The 12,109-nt window shown below is 37.7% G+C and overlaps 1 protein-coding gene across 16 annotated transcripts in view; it reads left to right on the top strand.

The window, feature by feature from the left end:
• The window catches only part of adgrl2a (adhesion G protein-coupled receptor L2a), a 216,985-nt gene that overhangs the window by 179,450 nt on the left and 25,426 nt on the right, over positions 1 to 12,109 (top strand). For 13 of the 16 annotated variants that reach the window (XM_066692187.1, XM_066692188.1, XM_066692185.1 and 10 more), the window contains 4 exons: positions 8,383 to 8,676; positions 9,297 to 9,400; positions 9,981 to 10,166; positions 10,719 to 10,757. In XM_066692187.1, the coding sequence (XP_066548284.1) occupies positions 8,383 to 8,676; positions 9,297 to 9,400; positions 9,981 to 10,166; positions 10,719 to 10,757 (623 nt within the window). The remainder of the gene's footprint in view (positions 1 to 8,382; positions 8,677 to 9,296; positions 9,401 to 9,980; positions 10,167 to 10,718; positions 10,758 to 12,109) is intronic. The other 3 variants (XM_066692191.1, XM_066692192.1, XM_066692194.1) reach the window with 1 other exon arrangement.

The following is a 12,109-nucleotide window of genomic DNA, read 5'->3' on the forward strand; positions in this document are numbered from 1 at the left end:
TTAATTGCTGCTGCTTAAAAAAGATTCTAATCATGACAATGAAATCAAATCCAAGTGAAGCCAGTACCAATATTAAAGGCTATAATATGGAGCCATTTGCCAAAATCTTCCATGGAGAATGGATACTTTTTTTGGTTATTGTTTTTTGTTGTAAAATGAGTTGACAAACAGGGTGAAGTCATCGATATTCTGCTCCCATATAATTATAATCAGTGAAAAAAACAAAATGGAAGATCTGAGATAGTATTACCTTGATAAAACTCTTATTTCACATTTGAACTTATGTTATAGCTGTATTTAGCTGTATTTTGTCAGGACTGCTGATATTGTCAAGACATGGCTTTGGATGTGTATTATATTACACTTCTGTTGTATGTTTTTGGGTATCATCGGAAATAGGTACAGCTCAGCAATATGGGAGATTTATGAGGGGAGATGTTTTGTCATATAGTACTCTGAGAAGGATGACTTTTGGGTAAAGGGCTTGTTTTTAAACACAATAATAACCCTTTTCATATGGCCAGACTAAACCTAAATGACTTAAATTAGAAGAACAACAGCCTTCAAAACGGATGTGTGGGTCCCAACTGACCAGAGACTCCTAACCCACTGAAACCCACTGAATTATTATAGGATAGGATAGGATTTGACAGCAGTGGAAATCCAGATAGTAACCAGCATAAATATGTTCTTGGGAACAATTTTGACAAAAATAGGATGAAAATGGGACTATATTGCTGATGTGACAGAACGCCTAGAGTAAATCCAGCTGTGATGACTTTTGCAAACTGTTATGATCCAGTTATCGAGAAGAAAAAAAAATCTTCACCAAAGTTTTATATGAATCAGTAAACTGATTCCCCTTTTCTTAGCTGAAAAGTTGTCTAGGTGTTAGAATAATATTTGACTGCCATTGAATATGTGCATTTAAAATTAATAAAAGGTTATTGTACTGTTCCTGTTGAAAGAAGAGAATCCCCCTTTCTTAAAAAAAAACATATTTCATATTGCCCTCTGAGATGTCTTGTAGCAATTCTTAACTCATTAGTCCCTAATGGGCTCTGGCCTCAGTATTTTATAATTTATAGTATATATGGTGATTTCAACACAGGTGTCTATATCTTTATCTATTTATATTTGTTTAATAGTTAAATCAAGGATAAAGAAGTAGGAAAAACATGTTGGTATGTACAGCATTAGAATCATGTAATGAATCAGAGAAATAAAATTTAAAACCAATTTACAGCTGTGCATGATGAATAACAATAACTGCTATTTTTTATTATTATTTTTTTCTTATTAAATAATCAGGCTTTCCTCATATTTTTTTCAAAGATACCAAGGCTTTTCTGTAGTAATCAATTTCTGTCTCTAGATAAATGCCGGCACGTCTGGCAAGAACTCAGCACTGGCCAATGATCAAAGTAGACTTCAGGACATTGTCAGTGCTCACAGACTGCTGCTTTCATTTGCTCCCAGTTTATATTCAGCACAATGCACAGCAGAGTGAATACAAGTCCTCTGGTGCCTCTCCACTATGTTATTAATGAAGGAATTAATTACTTTTAAAATCTCACACACACACAAAAACAACTTATTCTGATTTCCCAAGGATGGAAAACTTGTAGCAAGAACATGGAAATCCAGTGTTGTGAATTTCAACTCAAGCATGGGAAACACCAATTCTTTATTCCTCACACTTTTGTCTCTAACTTTGCCTGAATGCGGGATTTCAAGTGTGTGGTTGTGAGGGACTTAAATGAAGGTAATTTATTCATAGTATTATAATTCGCCATGTCCCACTCTGGCAATCAAAATTCAAGATTCACCAACACTCTGCTGCACCTTGTTTTTGCATTAATTCCTTCTCTCGCAGGCTTTCTATCATCTGTCAATAACTCTGAGAAGCTATGGTTAAATCTTGCTTTAAGCTCAAGAGGTCCTTTTGTGCAGCTGAATCGAGTTTACAAAAAGCCTAGTGCACATTTTAAAGTTCAGCATACCATACATACACCCCCAATGGAATGAACCACCCTGAATTACTTACTATGTAACTATGCAGTAAAATAAATTATAAATACTTAAGGATAACATTCATGTATAAAACTTATACAGAGTCAATTGTATTTAAATGGCATTACTGGTTCGCTTTGCATATCTAACAGAAACAATTATTATGACAACCATGTGCATATACTAGTGTAACAGAAGTAAAAGGAATTACCTTAGTGGCACTAAAGATAGTATTTCTATTGGGAAATAGAATATTGGGTTGTTGTATGCTTTGCCATTGTTTCATTGACATTTTTCTTTTTACCTTCTCTGAAATATGTGTGTGCTTGAGGTTTTAATTGTGCATTTCAGCATGTAGGCAAACCAAAGAAAAGAAAGCTTGTGACTGACACCATTCCCGTTCTTTGTCACACAGCCAATTCTGTGAGAGTAGTCGAAAAGCAGAATTCAGCATAGAGAATGGGAAAGTCTGACAGAAATCTTTTTATTTGATTTTCGGGGGCGGTTTGTTTGGGCCCAAAGTGTTTCCCTTCCACAATACAGTTGGCTTAGCATGAAAATAGGCCAAAACTGTCTAATTTAATAAATATGAAGTGCTGTGTTATCAGCCTTTGCCACATAGGGGTTGAATGGTCTATTTATTTCTCTGTGCCGTTCCTCAACCTTACAGTATAAGTAGCATCATGAACATCAGCTCTTTCCAAATGTTTTTTTTCCTAAGGCTGAGATCACTCTTAGTGTGTAGAGAAACCTTATGGGACCATTGATTTTATGTTTACTAAAAGCACCTGTATGCTGCCAGTAGCTGGCTGAAAACCCTGCACGTAAGAAATCACCTCAGAGTTAGAGGGAACACATAAGGTTGAACTTCTTACAGTGGGAAATTATTTATTTAACATCCCAAGCAAGATAGCTGGGAGGCGTCTGTAAATTTGCTGACATCAATGCACAGTATCAAGCCTTTATGGAATGGGGAACACAGATCTGTGCACATGGAATTGAGTTAAAGTTAAGATGTGGCGCACGTACGAAACCCCGCAGAAAAATGCAGACAAGACAATGGCAGCTGCGTTGGCTTCTCCTCCTTAGTTCCTTGTGTTTGGCAGTCAAAAATATAACATTAAAGCAGCCACGAACTGAATGTTTTTATTAAGACTGAAGCACGGAAAAATAATTTAAAAAAAGACACTTCCAGCAGAAGCATCACATACCTTTGTGCTTCAGCAGACACACCGTGAAGCTCCAAAGCATTCCTTATAAATTATTTAGCAGGGTGTTGCCTTCCAAAGGGTTAACTTTTGTGTCTTTTTTTTCTCTTTTGCAATGAATGACTTTTGAAGCAGATGGCTTTTTCATTTATTTCTCGGCTTGCTTTTTCTTGGCTCCTCCACAAAGAATTTGGCTTATTCCTTTTTGATCTACAGAACAGGGTTTTAATTGTTTGAGCTGCTATTGACTTATTCTGTTAGCTATTACTCTTCCATTAATAGGTGATTTCCACCTGGGACCTGTATTTCACAACTGATAAAAGCCTAGTGTACAGGATTCCTTTAGTTCAGTACAAGAAGGCTAATCTCCTGAAGTGGCACTTCGAAGGTTTTGTTCACCAGAGTGGGCCATTCGACGTGACAGCCACACCAGCACAAATAAAATCAAATTTAATTTTTCTTTGTGGTAGTAAATGAGATGAGCAGTCACTGGGGCACCCCTGCATTTAGGAAATAAACAGTTTCTTCAAAATTGCATCGGCAGGCCTTGCTCATTCAGAAACCCGTGTGTTACTTTTCTAACTACAGTCATTAAGCATAATATACAAGACACACTTTCTGTCAGCATCTGTTTCTACAAGAATGAGATGCTGTTGAGAGCCCTGCTAAGGTCCAATCTTTATTGTTCGCATGCTGACAATACAAGACAGCTGTGTTTTGTTCCTGCCTTATCACCCCCTTTTCAGGGATTATTATGTCTCTACTGCAAATAAAACAAAACCTTATTTGCCAAGTGCTAATTGCATCACTATGAATGCTCATTTAGGGATACCAAGTGGGTGCTGATTATCTAGAGGGGATATAAATATGTCTGTTAGGATGTCTGCGGTTTTCTAGTGCCATAAAAGTTCTCCCTTTCCATGAAGTCTCATTTTGTGACAACAAATTGAAGGCCCCTCACGTGCAGAGTGGAAGAAAGACATTAATTGAGGACCCACTCTGTTTTCTGCTGTCTGAAAGGTTCCTTGTGTTTGTAATCAGAGGGAAATTACAGAGAGGTGTGTGCTGAAGGGAGGGGTAGAAGATATCATATAAATATGCCAAGAAAAGCAGCAGATGGGGGCATGAGAGTGGTTGTTTTAATACCTTAGCTTTAATTCCTTATAGTTTTCATTGGCTTATAGATGAGACTGCTGTCTCATGGTAATAAGATTATGCCAGTTGTTAGGATTTAAAACACCAACACAATCACTAGCCGTAAGAGAGTGCAGATCCATGTGTTAATGGGAAAGTTCTCCTGTAGTTCGAGGAAATCGATCTTTATTTGTGCTCTCTAGATTCCCTTTATCAGCATCTATAGGAAAGAAGCAAAGATAAATGTGTATAACCTGTCAATGAATATTTTAATTTCCATATTTTATTTTCTATTTGCACCTATAGTTTGTTCCTCTGAATTACATAAAATATGGAGAGTATAATTTAGCATTGTTCTTTCAGACAGCAATCATCTTTATGTTGACTTGGCACATTTTTTTACATTCTTAAAGAATTACAATAGTTGCATGTTCCAGCATATGCAATACTGTATATACTTATTTGATATACTTATTTTAGATTATGCTTCATGATGGAGTTTATTAATTGTGCATTTTTCATAGTTTAAATTCTGTCTGCAAGCAACCAGTATGTTACAAATCCAATCTCACAAACATTTAAATCGTTCTAGAAAGAATACATATATTTATACACACATCTACATCTGTAAACACCGCACATAGTGTATTCTACTATTTTGGTTGTAACCAAATCCCACAGTAATCTTGTAATATACATCAAGCTGTTTTACTATCAACATTAGTTTAATGCTAAACACAGTGGTAGAATACGCTGTTTCAAATGAAAATGCTGTTTTCTTTGGGGGCATGGTAGTTTTAAATTTGTTTATTGCAGAGTCAGGACACAAACCAAGAGTGGCAGGGTCTGTTGTTCACAGGCACAGCTGTTTGCTAATCGTACTTAAGAATTCTGTTGCCTATATTCTCACTTACGAGCTACCGATGTCTCATTTATTCTTACAAGTCTTACATCTTTAGAACAAGAAAAGGTTGTCATAACCTCAGACATTCAAAACACTCTTATAGAAATAAAGAACATCACCCAAATATGTGGTATTCAAATTGTTCTTTACAGATGTCTGCATTATACTAAAACAAGCTTTGTTGTGTTTTTTTTTTTTTTTTTTGAGAACACCAAGTAAAGTATAATAGAAAAGTATCAGTGAAAGAAAATGAAAATGATTGGTTTAACCTAGGGGGTTGTTAGGGTCTTGTTCATGCTCCTGAAAACCAGCGAATCAAGCTCTTAAAAAGAACCATAGTAATCCACTCTTTTCACATTCCCACTGAGTCACCCAGGCAAGCTTCTACAAGTAGTCTGTCAAAACTCTTTACAATAACACCATTACCAAAATCCACTACTTTCAAACATAACCGCCTGTGTTCTAGATTAATCTAGGTGCACTACCACTTCAGAAGGCACTGACATAATTTCAGCGTGAAGAATAGAGATATTGTTCACTGTGTTTTAAGATCAAGGCCTAAATCTCATGAAAATATTTGAATATTCTTGACTCAATATCCTGAAAATGTTGTGGAAATGTACTGTCCCTATAGTACTATAGCATGTAGCATACCACAGTAAAACCACTGTGTGTGGGAAAGCCAAGTGAAATAATGGTAAAGAGAGATATAGTTGACCATGGTACAGGGCATAGAAATCCATAGCAAAGTAGAAGTATGGGTCAACTGTCAAACTCATGCAAATTGACTGTGATATATTTGTTTAAAGTTGTAACTGCTTTTATTTTGACGGTTTCACTACAAACACTATTTTTTAGTAGAACTATTTTGTATTAATCATTTGTACAAAACAAGTCAGGAGGACACTTCAGTTCAGTTTATTTACACTTTTTAATTGTAGATTTAATTCTGTAGTGCTAGATGGAAAGTACATTTAAATAAATTCAAGTTTATGTTTAATATTTTTAATTGGTGGCTGGGGGGGTGGTTTTCAATAAAATAAAATAAATGGGAGAAAAAGTCAAGTGAAACGCAATCAATCATTTGCTTCACTCACACACACACACACATTTTTTTTAATAGGATTCATGACTACTAGAAATTGGATAATGAAATGATTGTCTCGTGGGTCAAAGACCTAATTATCAGTATGTGGCTCTCTGCTATTCTTGCCTAACAAGGTCTTTCCCTTTCTCAAGAAATGAATTCAATTACACAACCTTAAGCAATTCAATACAGTAGACCTTTTTTGTCTCAGCTAGCATATTGTCTGTCTGAGCACTGTATATGTAAGTAAATATTTATAGAGATGTCAAGAGCAAATAGTTATTTCCCAGGTGACCTCCCCCAATGGACCATGCCCAATGTAACACTGAGCATCCTCATTCGGAAGTCTGTCCACAGGCCACCATGCCAAGCACAGCCAGAGTCATGTAATTAAGCATGTTCACTGAGGGAGATAAAGATGGATCTTCGATGGCCAGCTACAGTGAATGTCAGACATTCTGTAATCAAAAGAGTGATTGTGCTGTTCAAAACCACCCAGAAAAACCCAAGTGGCAGCCAACGCGGGCCCCACAGAGAGGACATTGAGATGTCTTTGGTGGTCAATTGAGACTAATTTGCAGCAGACAGCAACCAACCTTGGAGAAGATGCCTTCTTATCCTTAACTGTGCTGAAACGTTATATCGACACCATGGGGTATTTTGGGAGAGCTGCCAGGCACAAACCATTTCTGTCAGCTAGCAACATTATCCGTTGAAAGCAGTAGCCTTGCAGACTTTGAACCCACCCTCAAATTGTGAGCTATGTTAATGTGTTCTGACTTCTGGAACTCCTGTTGCCTTTCAATACATTTGACTAAAATGTCTACAGATGGAACAGACAGAAGGGCTTTCCAGTGAATTGTTTATATATATATATATATATATATATATATATATATATATATATATTAGTTTTATGTAAAAGACTCTTTGGTTCAGTGGTCATTCAGGTCTTGTTTTCCATAACAACACAAGCACAGTCACATTTATTTCCAGATATTCAATAGTTAATTCCGGTTTCCAACCCTCTACCACCCAATAAATCATCTGTGGTAATGAACCAGTCGGTTGGCTTGTGTTGTCACCTACAGGCACAAGCGACCAAAAAGTCTGTGTAATTTTGGGATGCCCATAGTGGGAGATCACCCAAATCGAACATATTTGACTTCCTGAAGGAAATCAGTACACTGAAATGTTAACTTTCAACCTTGCACTGGTTATTATATCAAAAACGTCCTACTTCTTGGAAAGAAAACAGGAAAAAGGAGAACAATATATAATAATTGGAATAGTTGTTTTTAGGTTGGGTTCAGAGCTGAATAAGAGCCAACAAGCTATTAAAAGATACTGCCTTTGTTGGTACACTGTTTCTAACCAAGAAAACATGCTTTTTGTTTTCTACATTTGATCTCAGCCTGTGTTAATACTTCCTTAATGTTGCCTTTGACTCCAAAAGCAATGCAAATGTGTGCGTTCTGATTTCTATTCCTGAGGATAGAATTATAACATTCACTACATCGATGTTTTAGTCTGTAAAGTTTGACTCTATTCAGTATCCAAGATGATTAATGTTTGTGAGTGAAGGCCATCTCTTTCTTTCCTACCGATGCGCTGTGTTCTTGCTTTTGGCATCGCCTTAGTTGCTTCTTACTGCTTTATCAAAAAGAAAAATGAAGAAGAAGAAATAGATCTGAAATACACAAACATTAAAAACAACACATACAGGCTATGTACGTTTCTGATGAAATCTAATCAGGCATGCTTCAAAATCTCTCAAGCAAGAATGACTGCCAGGCAGGAGGATGTTACAGTAATTATTTTCTTGTAAGGTGTAGACAGGTGCCTTGAATAAGATATATTTTAGGAGGGAAAAACAATCCCTTTGCACTGCGCATTTTGCTACATGTTGCCAGCTATGTCAATAATGACCAGTTTTACACTGTTTAGTGTGCTGTTGAACCAGAAAGGATTGCTATACTTTCTGGCACTGCATTGGAAATAACCTCACTAACTTTACCCATTTAATCCCGTTTCAGTGCCAACCATTGCAGAATCAACCAAGGTGCCCGAGCTGCCCAAAACAACCACCACCACCACAACTACCACTTCACAGAAAGGCCTCCTAACCACGACGTCCACGGCAAGCCCCAAGGAAGGAAACAGAGGCCCCAAACCTCCACCAGAAGTTCCCGAGACCACATCCCCCCCTCCTCCAGAGTCGTTCCCCCTGCCTGAGCGCTTCTGTGAGAGCACGGTGAAGAGGGATATCGCCTGGCCTCAGACACAAAGAGGCATGTTAGTCGAGAGGCCTTGCCCCAAGGGAACTCGAGGTAGGCTATATGTTTACCTTCAGTTGCTTCCTGGCTTTTCCACCACTCCTGCTCTCATAAAGAAGCTATTGTGATATAACTATGGGACCATGACCATCTGTTAACATGTGCCAGGTTATTAATGTTGCATTCTTTGGATATTAATTGTTCTACTTAAGTTTGGCTCTTGGTAGCTGTACGTGTCGAGGCTTTTTTCAAAATCATAATTCCAGAGAGACGGCATTTTATCGAGAGCTTTGAACTGCCACGATCAACCTGACAATATAATCCTGTATTATTCTGTTTTGTTGTTTGGCAAGGAATGCTCAATGCTTGTGACCGAAATAGGTGTTATAAGAACACCCCTTTATATGTGCAATCTCTGCATACATCTAATGATATGCATGTGTTAATAGGTTAATTAAAGTATAATCCCTCTGTATTATCTGTAACCTTAACACTATCAAGTCGCATTACGTCTCTCCCCATGTCCAGACAGCCGGTTGGTGCTTTTGTGGTGAATCTCTGTTCCCGATTTGCAAAACAGTGAAATGCTACACTTATCTCTGGCTTGTGTAAGATCTGTCCACCCACACGGATAAACAGATTCGGTTTCATTAATGTCTTCCTGTCTCTCACAGGCACGGCCTCCTATCTCTGTGTACTTGCCACCGGGGCCTGGAACCCAAAGGGGCCCGATCTCAGCAACTGTACATCCCACTGGGTAAATCAAGTTGCACAGAAGGTTTGTTGGATTTTCCTTTTAATGTCTGAAACAATACGTACCACGTGTGTCTTCATTATGTAACAGAATGTATAGGGTTTTTTCAGTGCAAGCTACTGGAGGGCACACTTCTGTCTTGAGCCAAAGGATCAATTTATTATTGGGCTTTTCGCTGTCTTTCTTTTATGTCATACCATGTCGAGTAAAGCAGAGAACATAAGACCAAGCCATCAGTAGGATGTCCTGCTGTTTGATCCGATAATACTTCTTTAGCTCAGTACTTAAAATGTTTGAGTCTTTGGTGTGGGCTTATTAGGATAAAATGTGCATTAATTACTACACAATGGAAGATTCTTATACATTCCTCACCTTTGGCATCGATGTGTTAACTTACTTTTATCAAAGAAGCTTAGCTAATAAATCCTACATGGCGAGAGAAGGCATGGCATTATTGGGTTCGTTTAGTCACAAATATTTAATGCATAGTCGTGGAAAGGGATATTTCATCACAGCATGGGTATGTCGTAATGAGAGAGAGAGCCTCGTGGCCTAAAATAATATTGTCTGAATCATGCTGAGATGATAATTTATATCACTCCAGATCAGAAGCGGAGAAAATGCTGCTAACCTTGCAAATGAGTTGGCCAAGCATACCAAAGGGCCCATCTTTGCCGGCGATGTAAGTTCATCAGTGAGATTGATGGAGCAGCTGGTCGACATCTTAGACGCACAACTTCAGGAGCTGCGACCGAGTGAAAAGGACTCTGCGGGCCGGAGTTTTAACAAGGTATGTGCACAAGACCCCAAAACTGCTATCTGACCCTAGTTCCTCATTACAAATTCGTGTGTGTGTTTTTTGTTGTTGTCAGTTCTCAACATCCTTCAAAACCCTTTAATATTATTTTCCAAGTCACAATATTGCCTGCTTAAGCAGTCTCTGTCCCTGGAGTTATACTGCTTTTACACCACAAACCAGTACGCCCGTTTTGTTTTGTTTTTTAATCTTGGCACCTATTTTTTTTCAATCTCAGACAATAGAAAATGGATACCCCGTTTATTTCCCCCCAAAATAATGCATTAGAAATGAATAAGTTTGAATCCAATGCATGGTATTACCTTCAATCCCACTGATCCTTTTTTTCCCCACTTCCTGTTTTTTTTCGTGTGTGTAGTGATTAAGAGTGTGAGGGGAAAAGACAGCTCAAGGAAAAGGCACGAAAAGGTGTACATGGAGAACAGCTTGAATGTGTATTTTAAGCTCTGGACACTTGTGCTCTAGCGTCTATTTTTTGCTAATTGTGTGTCTCTGTGTTTGATCTTTTTTTTCCTTATGAAAAAGCTTCAAAAACGAGAAAGGACTTGCAGGGCTTACATGAAGGTATCTCAGATATGCTATCACTGTGCTTCTCCCCACCTCCCCCCCGCTCAGCAGCATGAACCTTTTGTATTGCTATGTAGCCTCTTTCCTTTCTATGTGCTTCATACATCGTATTAGTAATTGCCTTTCTACAGCCATAATTGTACCTCAACTCTGACAGCCAGAAGTGCAATCAAAGTGGAAGGGAAAATCATTCTCAAGTTGCTAACTTGTATGACACTTTCTAACCTCCAAGGTGTTTAAAGTGTTTTTTATATATATATATATATATATATATATTTTTTTTTTTAAATATTGATTTCCATATATTTTTAATTCTCTCTTTTGCTAATCTGGACTGCATACCCATGTATGAAGTGTAATGCACTGCGTTATGTTTTGTTCTTGTAAGCCCGGTTTCGCAGTGTCCAAATAACGATGGAGAGAGAGCTAGGTTTGGGTCTGTCGGATCACAGAGTCCTTACGAATTTGTCATTGCCCAAAAGAATGCATCTGCTTAAACCCATTATACAAGCGTTCAGAACAATATACAGATATTCATAACAGCTGACACTTAAAATGGATTATTCCTCACTTCATGACTTGACTTATCAACACCTATCAAATTTCAGTCCGTGTTCTGACCTCCACCATGCAAATTACGCAAGTTCACTCTTCAAGACATGGATTTTCACTCGTTCCATAAATTAGAAACACAAATCTGCAGTTCCTTATGACTAATAAGGCTGGCCAGGGCAAACCAATTTATGTCCCTCTTCATTTATTCCCATCAGCTTTTGCGTTTTGATTATTCCATCTTCCATTAGAGAGAGAAAAGCCTTTTATGCCACATTGAGGTGTCTTCCACCTGCCGGAAAGGTTGAGACATTTCAAAATGTAGATTGAAAGAGGATATTAAGATGGATTAGGCTAATTAATCTTCCTCTGACAGAAGCTGGATTTTTCGAATCATTCACGTTCGTATTTTCAACATGCATGTTTGTTTATACATTGTATGCCTTGCCAACTCATGAAAATGATCAGGCATATTATATCTAACGGTCTATCCATTTATCTGTCCATCTTTTTATATATGTATTATGCATTATGACAAGGTAAAGGGATTCAGGCAAAAGTGACGGATCAGCAATATTTGACATATTTAATGCAAGGCCACATTATCTCTGCATTAGTGTAAAAGCCTGACTCCCATTGATTAACTGATTAGTCTGATTGATTTGATTATTTTCTAAAGGGATTTTAATGATGTCTCATTGAATTTCTGTATTTACTTTATTTACTGCCTGAATGAAACTCAGCTATCCCAGCTAACAGGCCTGATTGGAAATTTGCATATTAATAAAGGGCAGCTA

The sequence above is a fragment of the Amia ocellicauda genome, chromosome 19, assembly GCF_036373705.1.
Source record: "Amia ocellicauda isolate fAmiCal2 chromosome 19, fAmiCal2.hap1, whole genome shotgun sequence".
Classification (NCBI taxonomy): Eukaryota; Metazoa; Chordata; class Actinopteri; order Amiiformes; family Amiidae; genus Amia; species Amia ocellicauda.